The sequence below is a fragment of the Hypanus sabinus genome, chromosome 24 (assembly GCF_030144855.1).
Source record: "Hypanus sabinus isolate sHypSab1 chromosome 24, sHypSab1.hap1, whole genome shotgun sequence".
NCBI classification, from domain to species: Eukaryota; Metazoa; Chordata; class Chondrichthyes; order Myliobatiformes; family Dasyatidae; genus Hypanus; species Hypanus sabinus.
Window position 1 is genome coordinate 820,458 of NC_082729.1, and position 15,783 is coordinate 836,240.

The following is a 15,783-nucleotide window of genomic DNA, read 5'->3' on the forward strand; positions in this document are numbered from 1 at the left end:
CTTGATTTAAGAATGGTGTAATAGGCTGGTGAGCTGGACAGGGGGGATTATGAGAGACAGACCCACACATGTGCACAGGCTGATTTCTCAGCATGTGAGCTAATGAAACTGCAGCTCGTGACCTTCTTTGTTCCTTGAACTTTGCACATTGGTATGTATGGAAAGTTCCGAGGAATGATTTGAGGGAGGCAACATGTAGAGGGAATGAGTTATTGGGAAAAAAAACTTTATAGTCTGTTTAAAATTTTTAAACATTAACCATGTTAATATGGCTAGCTCCAGGTGCTGGGCATTATTTGTGTCCTCTCCTGTCAACTGATTTTGCTCACTAAAAATAAATGGATAGAGATCTGAAACAGAAATAAAATCCACCAGAAACACCAAGGAAGGGTCTTTAACCTGTAACATTATTCCTGCTTGGGACAATGGCTCTGCGTAGGACATACTATGAATGGTAGGTATGAATGGTATACCACATAGGAAAAGTTAGGCACCAGGGAGTACAAGGGCATAGTTAATTAAAAGTGGTGTCACAGACGGGGTGATGCAGAAGGCATTTAGCACCCTGTATTAGTCAGTGAGTGGGGTTATACTGGAGAAGTGGTATGATTTGTCAACACTGAAAATGCCTGTCAAATGGTGATGAATGATGGCTTCCGTTTCCATGAGACTCCTGTGGAGATACTGAATGTAAGAGTGTACACGTCAACAAGGAATTACAGAAGCTAATAGAAAATCAAAATATTTAGCATTCATTTATTTTTTATAGTGGAAGATATCCTCTTAAAACTTTGAACTTGTTTATCTTTCTCACTATTCAATTAGTATAGGAGAGGACCCTTGAAATAACAGAGAGCTCTGCCATTTCAACAAAGGAGCTGCCACATCCTCTGGCAGTTTTTTTACACATCACCACCACCTTCTTATCTACAGCCCTCTTGATTTTATTACCCTCTGTGCTGTACTTCTCTATGACTCTATAATGTCACCACTCACTCCTTCGATCCAGGGAAAAATGCTCCAGCCTATCAAGTCCCTGCTTATATCTCAAGTCCCCCAGTCCTGGTTACGTCCTCAACAATCGCATTATTTCCAATTTAATGACATCCTTCCAACTGGCAAAATTCAGCACATTTCTCCAGTGTTGGTCTCACAAATCTCTTTACAGCAGTAACAGAATATCCCCTCTCCTGTACTCAGTGCTTTGACTGATGGTGCTTATTGCCTCCTTCACCATGTGTGCTGATTCACCGTAGGATTGTGCATGTTCAGGTAGGAGAGTGGAGCTAAGGTCAAAATCAGATTGAACATGATCTCAGTGAACAGTAGAGCAGACTTGAGAGGCCAAATGGCTTTCTGCTCATTTCTTGTGAAGGGGAGATCAGCATTTCTAAATCCCACTGACCTCTGAGGTGGTGAGAAGTCCAGTTTTTGTTGTCCACTCACCCCAGAGGTGGGGAGTTGTCCAGTCCCTATTTCCCACTGACCCCTTAGGTGGTGAGATGTCCAGTCTCTGTTGCCCACTGACCCTAAAGTGTCAGTGGACAATAGGGACATTTCCCTACCTCAGGGATCAGTGGACAATAGGGATTGGACATTTCCCCAACTTAGGGGTTAGTGGGCAATAGGGACTGGACATTTCCCCATCCCAGTCCTTATTGACCACTGACCTCTGAGGTGGTGAGACAAGTTCAGTCCCTGCTGCCCTACTTTAAATGAATTGAGAGATAAACTTTCTGAACATTACCTGAATGTTCCAGTTTTGGTAATTAACGCCATCTTGATCTATTGCTTTTAACACAATGTTCTGCTTAGGAAAACATGGAAATGCATGGAAACGATTTGTTATGTTTCTGAGTCCCCGTCATAGCCTGGAGAGGATCAGGTTGCGACACAGGACTGGGAGTGGAGGGGTGGATTGAAAGCAAGAGACCAGCACCAGGGGTGGCTGATATGGGACTGAAATGGAGCCACAGCAAGAGGGTGGTACAATCAAGAGTGAGGGTGTGGCATTGGTCGGGTGGAAATAAGGAGCTTCATCAAATGCAGGGGTCTTCCATAGAGGGGGAGCAGTAAGAGAGGGTCTCGCTGAGATCGGAGAGTCAGAGGGCAGCAGAGACCACAGAGGGGGAGCAGTGAGAAAGAGTCTCTCTGAGGTCAGAGGGCAGCAGGGATCACAGAGGGGGAGCGGTGAGAGAGGGTCTCACTGAGGTCGAAGGTCAGTGGGTAGCAGGGATCACAGGGAGCAGTGAGAAAGAGTCTCATCGAGGTCGAAGGTCAGAGGGCAGCAGGGTTCACAGAGGGAGAGCAGTAAGAGAGGGTCTCACTGAGGTTAGTCAGAGGGCAGCAGGGTTCACAGAGGGTCTCACTGAGGTTGAAGGTTCCAGGGACAACAGAGATAACAGAGGGGGAGCAGTGAGGGAGAGTCTCACTGAATTACATTTCCAGACACAGATTTTAACTGGCAACTCATATCTCATCTTGCCTTTTCTATCTCAACCCAGTTAAGAGGTTCTGGCAGATCACTGTATTCAAAGTGTCTTGACCAAGGGTAATTGAATTGAGACATTGTCTCTATCTCTCTCCACACTTCTTCAGTGCTGTCACAGCCAACCACAGTGCGGTGACCAGAACTGAAATGCACACAGTACTCCAACGGCACCTTTACAGATTACAAACAATTTTGTCATAATATTGCTGAAGATGTGATCTTCAATTACACAAGGAATGTAAGCTTTTAAACATGAAGTGCTGGGTGCATTTTTCTGTTTATCATCTATATCAACAATCTGGATGATAATGTGGTTAACTGGATCAGCAAATTTGTGGTTGACACCAAAGTTGTGGGTGTAGTGGACAGTGAGGAAGACTGTCATGGCTTGCAGAGGGATCAGGACCAGCTGGAAAATTGGGCTGAAAAATGACAGATGGAATTTAATGCAGACAAGTGTGAGGTGCTGCACTTTGGTACAACCAATCAGGGTAGGTCTTACACAGTGAACAGTAGGGTACTGAGGCACGTGGTAGATCAAAGGGATCTGGGAATTCAGGTCGATAATTCATTGGAAGTAGTATCATAGGTAGATAGGGCTGTAAAGAAAGCTTCTGGCACAATGGCTTTCATAACTCAAAGTACTGAGTAAAGCAGATGGGATGTTGAAGTTGTATAGGACATTGGTGAGGCCTAATTTGGAATACTGTGTGCAGCTTTGGTCATCTAGCTACAGGAAAGATGTAAACAAGGTTGAAAGAGTATAGACAAATTTTATAAGGATGTTTCCCGGACTGGAGGACCTGAATTATAAGGAAAGATTGAATAGGTTAGGACTTAATTCCTTGGAATGTAGAAGATTGAGAGGAGATTTGATAGAGGTGTAAAGAGGGTTTCTTCTTTTTGTTAACTAGCAGGAATGCTAATTTACTGATAACGAGAATGGTATTCCTTTGTAAACCAAATGGGGATTAAAGTTCTTTCTTCTGAGTCTGTAAGCTTTTGTTGACGGGCTTTTGGGCAGATCGGCGTGAGGGGGTCGAGAGAGAGGATGCAATGCTCTAAGCTGGGCGAGGATCGGACCCCAGGCCGGGAGATTCTCCGAGGACGGAGGGGGGGATGAAGCTAGATGTGCTTGGTTGACCACTCGGAGGGTCCTGAGCTGTTTGGAGAGTCGAGGAGTTCGGAGGGTCCTGAGCTGTGAGTCGAGGAGTTCGGAGGGGAGCGAATGGTGGCCAGAAGACTTCAGTAATTGAGCTCCAACGGCTGTGCACGAAGTGGTTTGGACTTTGATAAGTTTGGCGCCTTTTCTTTAATTTTCTCTTCATATATACTGTATCGTTATTAATCACTTAGTTATAGTAACCTTTATAAATTGTACTCATTTAATCGCATATGGTGTACTGTCTGTTTTTGGGCGAGGCGGGGACATCGCACAGCATCCACACCAGCTAATTACCCAGTTTGGCGGGGCCGAAGGCTGCTCCCCCTAGACGAGAACGAGCTGAGCGAGCCTGAGGCGACCCAAGGGGTTACAGAGGTATACAAAATTATGAACGGTATAGATAGGGTAAATGCAAGCAAGTTTCTTCCACTGAGGTTGGGTGGGACTACAACTACAGGTCATGCGTTAAGTGTGAGAAGTTTAAAGGGGAAATGAGAGGGAACTTGAGGGTGGTGAGAGTGTGGAATGAGCTGCCAGCACAAGTGGTGCATGGGAACTTGATTTCAACATTTAAGAGAAGTTTGGATACGTACAAAAATGGTGGGGGTACGGAGGGCTATGATTACGGTGCGGGTTGATGGGAGTAGGCAGTTTAAATGGTTCAACATGGACTGAAGGGCCTGTTTCTATGCTGTACTTTTCTATGACTCTATAACTAATTATTGCTTAACAAACACTTTCGCAAGCCCATGAATTAAATTATGCCACGTGTTGTGTGGTTTGTAAATTTCAGATTATTTCAACATGAAATACATTTCAAAAGTGTTCTAAAGATGTGACATACTAAAATGTGCTTATGTGTGTACATAACAATATATATTTTATAAAATGTTTTAAAAGGTTAGCTATAAAGTTGCATTACTTCCTCACTGTGAAGTTTGTGACTGGGATTGACCACTCTGTAGTTGGGTACTGGGTGCCAGCTATCTTTTGGAACTGATGCCTGAGAGCAGCTAGTACAGTATCTGAACATAGAAGGCTGTGCCACACAGCTTGCTGCATTAATGCCTGCAGTAATGTCTGAGATGCCACTAATGACAATTCCCTAGCCATCACTTAGAACTGTGCAATGTAGCAGTCTGCACTGGGCCCAAAACCTGTTTGGCACAGTGACATTTATATTTTTGGTTGGGCCTGGTAAACAGCAGGCAGAAGAGTGAGTGAGTGAGTGAGTGTGTGTGTGTGTGTGTGTGAGAAAGAGTATGTGTTTGAAGTTCAGCACTGGTATTGAGGTTATGTCTGTAATCAGTACATGACATCAGTGTGATCATTTTCTTTGCTATTTCTTGGTAAACATTTCAATGCTAAACTTATTTCTCACTTCTCCAGATTTGCTCCAGATTTATAAAGGAAGATTCAAAAATCAAACCATGGTGTGGAGGATGGCAGATTTTATCTTACACTAACTGTTTTCTGAACTTGGGCAGTGTTCAGGAACCATGGCTGCATCTCATTCCAGAAATTATCCCATTCGGTTTGATAGTTGGCTACAATTTCTTTCATGAATGCCCTGGCAGATGTTTGCTGAGATATGGTGAATGGGCAAACTCACTGTAGGAATGGGCTCTGCTCTTCTTAGAGGTATACAGCAGAAACAGACATTCAGCCCAATCAATCCATGCTAACTACGGTTCCTATGTAAGGGTCCCGTTTGCCGGTATTTGTCCCACACCCATCTAAACCTTTCCTGTCCATGTCCCTGTCCAAGTATATTTTAAATGTTGTTATTGTACCTGCCTCAACCACTGCCTCTGGTAGCTTACTCCATATACTGTCCGCCTTTTGGGTGAAAATTTTGCCCCTTTAGGCTCTTAGCAAATCTCCCCCCATCTTAAACCTATGCCCCGTAGTTCTTGATTCCCTTTCCCTGGAAATAAACTGTGTGATTTCACCTTATCTATTGTTTGTTGTTCCTCTCTGTGCTTTGTGGTGCATTGGGAGGCAACCTTGCCACTTCTTAAGCTTTTGTCTGTTTTTTATGAGGCTGAGTTGCTAGCTCAATGCTCAACCCAGCATGGAGCCAGCCGGATTCGATCCCAGAACCACCCACCTGCAGATGCTACTACTCCACTGGCAGGCACACCCTATCTATACGTCTGTTCATTCTACATACATCTATAACATCAATCTCAATAAAGTCCAAATCTCTCTCTGCAACTTATTCAAATCATAGAAAAGTACAGCACAGAAACAGGCCTCTCCGTCTATCTTATCCATGCTGAGTTATTTAAGCTGACTACTCCTATTGAATTACATGGGACCATAGCCCTCCACACCCTTACTGTCCAGGTACCTATCCAAACTTCTCTTAAACATTGAAATCGAGCTCTCATGCACCACTTGTGCTGGCAGCTCATTCCACAACCTCTTTGTAAATCTTTTCTGCACTCTTTCCATCTCAATCACATCTTTCCTAAAGCAAGGTAACCTCAATTGAACACTTCCCAGAGCCCTACCATTCACCTAGTACATATCTGAATTAAACTGCATTTGCCATTCCTTGGTTCACTTACCCAGTTGACCCAGTTACTAGTGAAGTTTAAGAGACTACTAGACAGGTATATGGATGAACTTAAGGTGGGGGGTTATATGGGAGGCAGAGTTTGAAGGTCAGCACAACATTGTGGGCCGAAGGGCCTGTAATGTGCTGTACTATTCTATGTTCTATGATCTAATTCCTCTGGAAGACTTGATATCTAACTTCATTGTCTATGACTCCACCTACTTTGGTATCATCTGCAAACTTACTAACCATGCCTTGCGCGTTCTCATCTAAGCCATTGATATAGTTGACAAACATCAGTGTCAAGACTTGGCTGGAAACTCCATGCTCTGCAGAAACTGAACCCATGCTTTATCTGATCTCACCAATGACAGCAGTTTTAAAAGTAGACTAGAAAAGATACAGTTGGACCTTAACAAGAATTGGGATGTGATGTTACAACTTGATAACACACTGGTTAGACCACACTAGGGTATTGACTGGATTGGAGCATTTCAGTTATTAGGAGAGATGGGATATGCTGGATTAAATTATTTTAGAGTGAAGGAAGCTTAGCGCCGACCTCCAGAAGAATATAAACTGTTGAGGGAGATCGTTGTGAATGAGGTTGACAGAGATTGAAGCCGTGGATGTAAAAGATCTTTGTTCAACATAACAAGCAGCCGTTCTTGAAGAATTCCTTTGAACTCAAACATTGAAGTTATGTATTCTTTAAATGCAATGATTACAGGAAGTTATTAAATACAGGTTCAATAATTACAGTCTATTTCCACACACTGGGTGTAGACAGATAGTTATGTAGAATTACATATTTACATTGGGAACACATAACAATTGGCAAGAACACCTCAGCATTCTGAAACACCTGCGAGGGGAACCACCTTTTACGGTTGTACTGACGATGGCTGTCTGCAGGTTTTGGTGGGTTCTGATGCATCTCTTTCTCCTGAACAGAAGTCTGCTTCTTCTTAATGACTGCTGCCTGCACTGATCTCTGCGGAGGTCCCATGTGTAACAAGCCCTAACAACTGGAAAGATTGGGTAGATAGTAAGAATCTATTTTCAATGCTGATGGTGTCTCAGATAAGAGGGCATGAGTTTAAGATGTTATTTACAGAGGGGATCTGAAGGGGGACTGTTTCCAACAAGAATCTGGAGCACAGTGCCTGAGGGGCTCAATAACATAACAAATTGTTTCTGTGCACCACCATGTTGACCTAAGCAAAACATTGTGTGATGGAGGTCAAGAGCCCACAACATTTAAGCAGCACCAGGACAGACTTGAATCAACAAGGGGGAGAAAGCTACAGACCTTCTCTTATATGATTAGCGTAGACATATGCAGTGGGAATGGCGCAGACTCAAAGACTCCCATTTCAAAAGCTGTAGGCAGGTTGGGGATAGCTAGATCAGATGTCCTTTTGTGATCTTCAGAAGTTCTGAAGTGGATGGGAATGTGGTGGCAGGGTGTGGATGTCAGAAGTGACAACTCATCCATAAGGACAGAACAGTCAAAAAACATTGTTATTCACCCTAGGTAATCACTGGTCTGTAGAGGTTTTCATTTGCAAAATCTATTTCAGAACATAAATTCCACCATGTTTTAAAACTAGATATAGTTAATCATCTATGGTGAAATCTCCACAAGTCACAGAATAGAAATGCGGCCTACAGTTCCCATCCAGTTCCAGCTTGTTTGAGCAAACATGCAAAGCTTTGAATGGGAAAGCAGCCAGAGCTCAGGGGGAGAGGCCCAGTTCATGTGCTGCCTGTAAAATCCACCTGATCTGTATGGGTTGGGCTGGTTGAGTACCGCAGAGGAGCCTGGACAAAGGCCAGGGCTGAAGGGATTATTTCACACAGTACCATGGTTACTGTTGCTGTGACTCTCCGTTTTCTCAGTGTCAATTCTGTCTGTTTTTTTTTTGTGTTGAGTGTTTATGGAAAAGATGATTTTGTTCATTGTACCCTGATCCTACATCTTCTGAAATTCCTTGGCTTTGTGCAGACATTGATGGGGAAAGTGAAGTGGATGACTTAGATAAAGAACACATATTGTGAAATCATCAGTTGCCAATTGTTGTGTTGAGATCTTACTCTCCAATGTTAGCAAGGATGATTCAGCTGTCACTGACAGGTCTAGAGCTGTAGTAGAACTCTAGCTGTCTGACTGACTGTAACTACCTTACTGACAGACTGTAGCGGTTTGACTGTAACTGGCTGTAGCTGCTGTCTTTAAGGAGTTATACGTTCTCCCCATGAATGTGCCGGTTTCCTCCCACATACAGTCTAGTAGGTTAATTGGTCATATGGGTGTAATTGGGTGGTGCAAGCTGGTTGGCCTGGTGGGGCCTGATACTGTGCTGTTGCTCTAAATAAAATCAAAAACACAGGAGTTAATAGGAGCAATAGGCCCAGTCACCACTGAGGCCAGGTGAGTGAGTTGGCATTCCCCTCTGGCAGTACTGGAAAGTCTTATTACCTGTACTGCTCATTACCTATGCAACCTGTTACATGTGTCTGCCAGCTCGTTACTTATGCAGCTCGTTACCAGTTAATCATGCTTGCCGGCCCATTCCCATGTTTGCCAGCTCGTTACCAGGTTTGTCGGCTCTTTACCTGTGTTTGCTGGCCTGTTTCCAGATTTGCTGGCCCGTTAACCTGTGCAGTCCTTTACCTGTGTTCGCATCTTCCCTGGCGGCAACTGCACAACGTTGCTCCAAGCTCTTCAAAGTAAATTCTAGGCAAATTCAAGGCAGTTCATGATATTTTCTGCTCTCTCTCCCAAATCTCAATCCCCACGGAGTTATACAGCATGGATGTAGACCCTGTGGCCCAGCTTACTCATGCTGAGAAAAATGCCCCCTAAGCCAGTTCCTTTTGTCTTCATTTGGCCTGTATCACTCTGAAGCTTTCCTATCATTGTACCTGTCCAAATGTAGTTTAAACAGGAATGCCACTGTTCTTGAACTGAAAAGCCTATAAAAGGTAGTGCACATGGCCCAGTCCATCACGGGTAAACCACTCCTCATTCCTGAGCACATCTACATTGAGTGTTATCGGAGAGAAGCAGCATCCATCATCTCAGACCTCCACCACACAGGACGTTCTCTCTTCTTGCTGCTGCCATCAGGAAGGAGGTACACGAGCCTCAGGACTCATTCCACCAGGTTCAGGAGCAGTTATTACCCCCAGCCATCAGGCCCATAAACCAAAATGGATAACTTCACCCATCCCAACACTGAACTAACCTATCAGCTCACTTTTAAGGAATTTACAGCTCATATTCTTGATGTTTTTATTAATTAGTTATTATTATTGCTTTTTTGTATTTCCACAGTTTGTTGTCTTTTGCACATTGATTGTTTGTCTACCCCATTGGGTGCAGTCATTCATTGATTCTGTTGTGTTTCTTTGTATTTACTGAGTATGTCCTTAAGAAAATGTATCTCAGGGTTGTAGATGGTGACATCTACTTTGATAATAAATTTACTTGGAACCTTGAACTCTAATTGGACAAGCCTCCACCACTTCTCATTTGTAAATTTAATCCATTAACTTGACACGGGTTAACACCTGTGTTACAGGTTAAGAGTTCTGCAGGGGCGGTTAGAGATAAATGACATCAGCTTTGGAACTTAATCAGCTCTGTCACCTTTGATCAACCTGAGAAAAATTCTTCAGTGCAGTTAAGTTGCAAAGTTGACAGAACTAGAGGATTCTAAGTTTCACTATCACATGCTTGTACTCAGTGTGGGAGTGATTGTCACAGAAGGCATTTATTATTTGTGCTTTTCGGTGTCACAGCAGGGTATAGAACCTGGGATTGGAATCTGGCAGACCCGAATCTGCTGTTGGATAAGAAATTATTTTGATGCACTTTGCTAAACTTCAGTATTTAGCTCGCCATGTTTGTTTAGTGAGTTCAGTGGGACACTTCTATTCAAATAAAATCTATTTTAAAACCTGTGTACTTATAGCCAGATTTAAACTCGGGCTAGAGAGGTGTGTGGAGTCTGGACTCATCCCAGAGGTTTAAGGTAGACCATCCCTTGTCCTGGACCTCAGCAAACCAGACTGCCTTCTGCCACCTGATCTGTACAGACTCAATGGGCCAAAGAGCCTGTTTCCCAGTTGTAAATCTTCATGACTTCATGATTTAGGCATTTGAAAAGTTCAAAAATATTTGCCAGGCTTAGAGTCATGGGGTGATACAGCACAGAAGCTGGCCCTTTGGCCCAACTGGTCCATGCTGTTCGCTGCATCCTCCCTGCTAGTCTCAGTTGGCCACATTCAACCCATAACCTTCGAGTCTCTCCCCCCCATGTAGCTATCCAATTACCTCTTAAGAATTGCAGTTGTATTCACTTTGGCCACTTCCTCTGGCAGCTATTTTCAGATACTACCATCTGTGTGAAGAAGTTATCTCTCAGGTCTCTTTTAAATCTCCCTTTCATGAGGTCCATATATGATATGAAATATGGACAGGATAACCAATGAAGTTCTACAGAGAATGAAAACAAAATGTACATTACTTAAAAAAATCAGAAAACAGCAATCAAACCTTTACACATCATGTGAAGAGAGACATCAGAACTTTTAGTTACAACTGGAAAGCTGGAAGGAAAAAGAAGCAGAGGCAGACAGAGAGTGAAAATGATGAATGGATTAACATCACAGTTAGAAACAGGGGAGGCAACAACTACAATTTGGAGGGTCAGGGACCATGATGGATGGAGAGACATGATTGTCCACGTCGAACGGCAAGGTACCTGAATTGTCAATCAGTAATGAGGTCCACACTTCTCATGATTAAATGAACTTCCATAAGGTCTTCTCTCATTTCCCTGCACTCCAGGGAATACAGATCGAGGATGGCCAACCTCTCCCTACTTGAGTCTAGACAAAGATCCAGCTTGGACAACCAAACCCTACCTGATAGTGGACAAAGATGAGCGTGGCCAAATAAACCCTATGATACTGGACAGAGATCCAATGTGGACAACCAGACTCTATGATCAAGACGTACAAAAAAGCTGGATGAACTCAGCAGGTCGGGCAGCTTCCGTTGAAAGAAGCAGTCAACGTTTCGGGTCAAAACCCTTCGTCAGGACTCACTACAGACTCTATGATATTGGACGAAGGTCCAGTGTAGACAACCAGACCCTATAATACTGGACAGAGGTCCAGGTTGGATGACCAGACCCTACGATATTGGGCAGTGGTCCAGAGCGGCCAAACAAAATCTACAATATTGGACAGAGGTCCAGTGTGGTAATTCTTTCTGTTGCTACAGGTAGGAAGAGGTGTGCAATGGAATTACACAGAACGGAATGACCTTGACCTAGGACATAGTGTGCAGGCAAATGGGTGCTGAGAGGTGGGTGAAGGGGTGTAGTAAGGGCAATAATGAAATGGTTCTAAGAGGTGTGAGTGCATAGAGTGGGCATATAGTTGTAGCAAAAGTTTGAAAGGTCAGTGATGGTCTTTACTGCAAGGGAAAGGAATGTAAAAAAGCTATGTTCCAGGTGTTCAGAGGCTTGGGAAGACTGTAGCAGGAGTAAGACATGTACTTATGTAAGGATCAGTATCAGCATCATTATGTGCTGTGTTGTATGATGTGGGTGATCATGGTCTTTCCATGACCATGTTTGTTATTGGCAAATCTTTATACAAAAGTGGTTTGCCAATGCCTTCTTCTGGGCAGTGTCTTTACAAGATGGGTGACCCCAGCCATTATCAATTCTCTTCAGAGATTGTCTACCTGGTGTCAGTGGCCACATAACCAGGACTTGTGATCTGCACCGGCTGCTCGTACGACCATCCACCACCTGCTCCCATGGCTTCACGTGACCCTGATTGGGGGGATAAGCAGGTGCTGCAGCTTGTGGACGGAGGAGTGTCTTACACCTCCTTTGTTGGAGACTTATAAGGCATATAAAGCAGGATATCCTTCCAAAATTCCTAGATTCTGGAAAGGTCTTGTGCATTTGGAAATGTCCTGTAAAATGTAGCTCCCTGAGAACAGAGCGTAGGACAAAGCTGGGAATTAAGGCCAGCTATCCAGCAATATGTTGCCAGAGTGGAGTCAATGCAGTGGGGTGGAGTGGAGCACAAGGTCACAACAGAGTCACAACAAGGTCACAACAGAGTCCAGTGTCAGTAGTGGATTTAGGAGGATTCATTGGGCACTTCTACATGTGTGGATGTGCATGCCACACCTCCCTCAGAGCCAGAGATGGAGCAAAGAATGAGAGATTGATGTTGTGAATGGAAGCCTGGGACCAGTGGTGTAGCACGGGGAGTGATGTTGTCTGTTGTGGAATGTGAACAAAGGGGGTATGATTGGAATGTTTATAGTTGGCACGAGGGTTGATAATGTTGGCAGTGAAGAGGGCTATCTGAAATCACAGAAGGATACTGATGAGTTGATAAGATGGGCAAATGGAATTCAAAAACAAGGTTACATTTTGGGAGGAGTTATAAGGCCAGCACATACACATGGCAAAGATTCACCAGGGTTGGTACTAGAGAGACAGAGTTTGTTTATCCTGAAGCTGAGGAGGCTTTAAGGGGTCCTGACAAAGGAGCAAGGACTAATGAGAGGGATAGACAGGATTGTCAGAATCTGTATCCAGTATCAGGACTGTCTGAGATAAGAAGGTGAAAGGTGGGAAGTTTAGAGAGGGAATATGAGGAGGAGTTCTGCAATGCCGCCTGACAAGAGAGACTTTGGCTTCCAAGTCTGATTGAATTCATTAGTGTTCAAAGTTTAACCACTGTGTAAGTGAGTTTGGAGCTGCCATAGAGTTATCCTGGTTAAGCATTGACTCAAGGAAAAGGACTCTGGAATTTGCCCAAGTGTTTTAATGGTTTTGTGCAGTTTATTGGATGGGACTTATATGTGTTAGGCATTGACTTGGCATGTGCAGATTTTAATAAAAGCAAGTTAATCCATTATATATTGTAAGGACATCTTTCTTCAGTCTTTTGCGGATGAATGTGTTATTGGAAGGTGGAATAGGTGGACTCTGTCAGTCCAGTGTAGATGCTCTCGAGAACTTCATGTGGATTTGCCGTGTTGATCTGACAGATGTGGAAAATTTGGACTTGCTCTGCGTTAATAGAATGCATGGTGAGTGTATATTTGTTTGAGTGTCAAGGAGGATACACCAGTGTTGGCTGACAGGTTTTAATGTTTAACCTTATGTAATTTTTTATATGTATGGGAATTATTTTTATATAGCTACTGTTTGTATTTGTCTCTGTTATACAGTACTGCACAAAAGCTTTAGACACATTGATATAGCTAAGACTTTTGCACAGTACTGTAGTAATTTTATATATTGCACTGTACTGCCACTGCTGCTGCAAAAAAACAAATTTCATAATCTGAGAGTCATCTTCAGAACTCTCTTCCTTAAAGGCTATAGAAGCTGAGTGAGTATTCTTAAAGGCAAGAAGTAGATGGATTCTCAATAATCAAGGTTGAAAACTTTTGCAGATTAATTGCCATACAGGGTTGAGGTTATCAGTAGATCACCCACAATCTTATTAAATGATGTGGTCTTCTGCTTCGTAAGGTTAGAATTTGTATATTGTTATTGAGAGCGATGGGTTATCAAGAAAAGACAATATGGATTTTAGGAAAGGCCATGTCATATGTAAAGAGTTGGATAATTTTCAGTGAATTGAGGAGATGTTGGAAGTTGCACATTGGATGTAATCTGCGGCAGTCTAAACAATGGGGTTCTGACATGGGATACAGAGTTAAGTTTGCATAGTGGGTGGCCACCGGTAGATCCTGCTTTTTCTGGAGGATGGAGTGTAGGTGCTTGGCAAAGCGGTTTCCAATCTACGTCGGGTCTCACCAATATACAGGAATCCATAGTAGCTTCCCATTCCCGTTCTGATCACCCATATTAATTCCACTTCCCATTCTCATTCCAATGTGCCCATCCATGGCATCCTCCACTGTAATGGTAAGGCCACACTTAGGTTGGAGGAGCAACAACTTGTATTCCGTTTGGGCAGCCTCCAACCGGGTGGCATGAACATTGATTTCTCAAACTTTCGGTAATGTCCCCCCCACTCTCCCTCCTTCACCGTTTCCCATCCCCTTTTCCCTCTCTTACCTTATCTCCTTGTCCACCCATCGCCACTCTCTGGTGCTCTTCCCCACCCCGCTTTTCTTCCTTCCATGGCCTTCTGTCTCTCTCACCAATTATTCTCCCAGCTCTTTACTTCATCCCTCCCCCTCCAGGTTTCACCTACCACCTGGTGTTTCTCCCTTCACCTCACCCCACCCTTCAAATCTACTCCTCAGCTTTATTTCTCCAGTTCTGCTGAAGGGTTTTGGCCTGAAACATTGACAGTTCTATTTTCCTAGATGCTGCCTGGTCTACTGAGTTCCTCCAGTATTTTGTGTGTGTTGTTTGGATTTCCAGCATCTGCAGATTTTCTCTTGTATATGCCACCATATATGACCCTTGAGATTCATTTCAGTGTATAGATTCATATTAAAGTACAGAACCGAAACAGACCTTTTGGCTCATCAAGTTGGGATGTTTTGATTAATAGAACCTCGATTTGAGTGAATGCTGTCTAAAAACTGACCATACACAATCATCAGTTGACAAGAAATGACAGATTGTATACTGCATACAATTATAAAGAAAGTGTATTTTTGAATTTCAGCTCTATCAAACAGCTATTAAGAGAAAGAAAAGAAAAAGACAAATGGGCCCATGGCAATTAAACCAATTTAAATATGCACATGCCATTGGAGCTTGTATTGTCCAAAAGCTGGGTATGACTGTTACCAAATGCTCAAATGTCACCAGCAGAACTTCCCATCTTGGACTCCTTCGTCTGGCAATGTACTCCTTGCAATCACATCCTCCCATCGGACTGAATCCTACAGGCTGTCATCCTTCTCTTCTCTTCTCTACCTCTCCTGCCAAAAGACCACGAGCGCCCCTCCCCCCCCACAGTGTCTGTCACAAATCTCTCTCCGTCTAGCTCTCTCTAGAATCTTCTCCCAATTCCACCATCCAAATTGGCTGCCACAACATTCCTAACTTGAACTTCTTATCTTTGCCCCTTAGCCGAAACCAAAACGTTCCACCAGCAGGACACACTACTTTTACAGAAAGCTACTAAGTTGGCAGTAAGAATCTTAACCAGGACATTACAATAATAAATAAGCAATAAATATTGACAATGTGTAATGAAGAGTCTTTGAAAATGAGTCCATAGGTTATGGGAACAGTTCAGTGATGGAGTGAGTGAAGCTGGGTGAAGTTATCCTCACTGGTTCAAGTGCCTGATCATTGAGGGGCAGTATCTGTTCCAGAACCAAAATAGCATGCACACAACTTACTAACTCTAACCCGTACGCCTTTGGAATGTGGGAGGAAACCAGAGAGCCCAGAGGAAACCCACGTGGTCATGGGGAGAACGTACAAACTCTACAAGTAGCAGCTGCACTTGAATCTGGTTTGCTGGTGCTGTAAAGCATTACGCTAGGGACTACACTACAGTGCCACCCTGCTAGTAAGAATG

The 15,783-nt window shown here is 43.5% G+C and overlaps 1 protein-coding gene across 4 annotated transcripts in view; it reads left to right on the top strand.

The window, feature by feature from the left end:
• LOC132380382 (uncharacterized protein KIAA1522-like) overlaps positions 1 to 15,783 on the top strand; it is a 121,889-nt gene that overhangs the window by 67,164 nt on the left and 38,942 nt on the right. Inside the window, exon 1 of one of the 4 annotated variants that reach the window (XM_059949124.1) lies at positions 433 to 454. The exons of 2 other annotated variants lie outside the window; for them this stretch is intronic. In XM_059949124.1, coding sequence (XP_059805107.1) covers positions 448 to 454 — 7 coding nt within the window. In that variant the 5' untranslated portion in view covers positions 433 to 447. Of the gene's footprint in view, positions 1 to 432; positions 455 to 13,198; positions 13,355 to 15,783 lie in introns of those variants that run through there. One more of the 4 variants, XM_059949120.1, reaches the window with a different exon arrangement.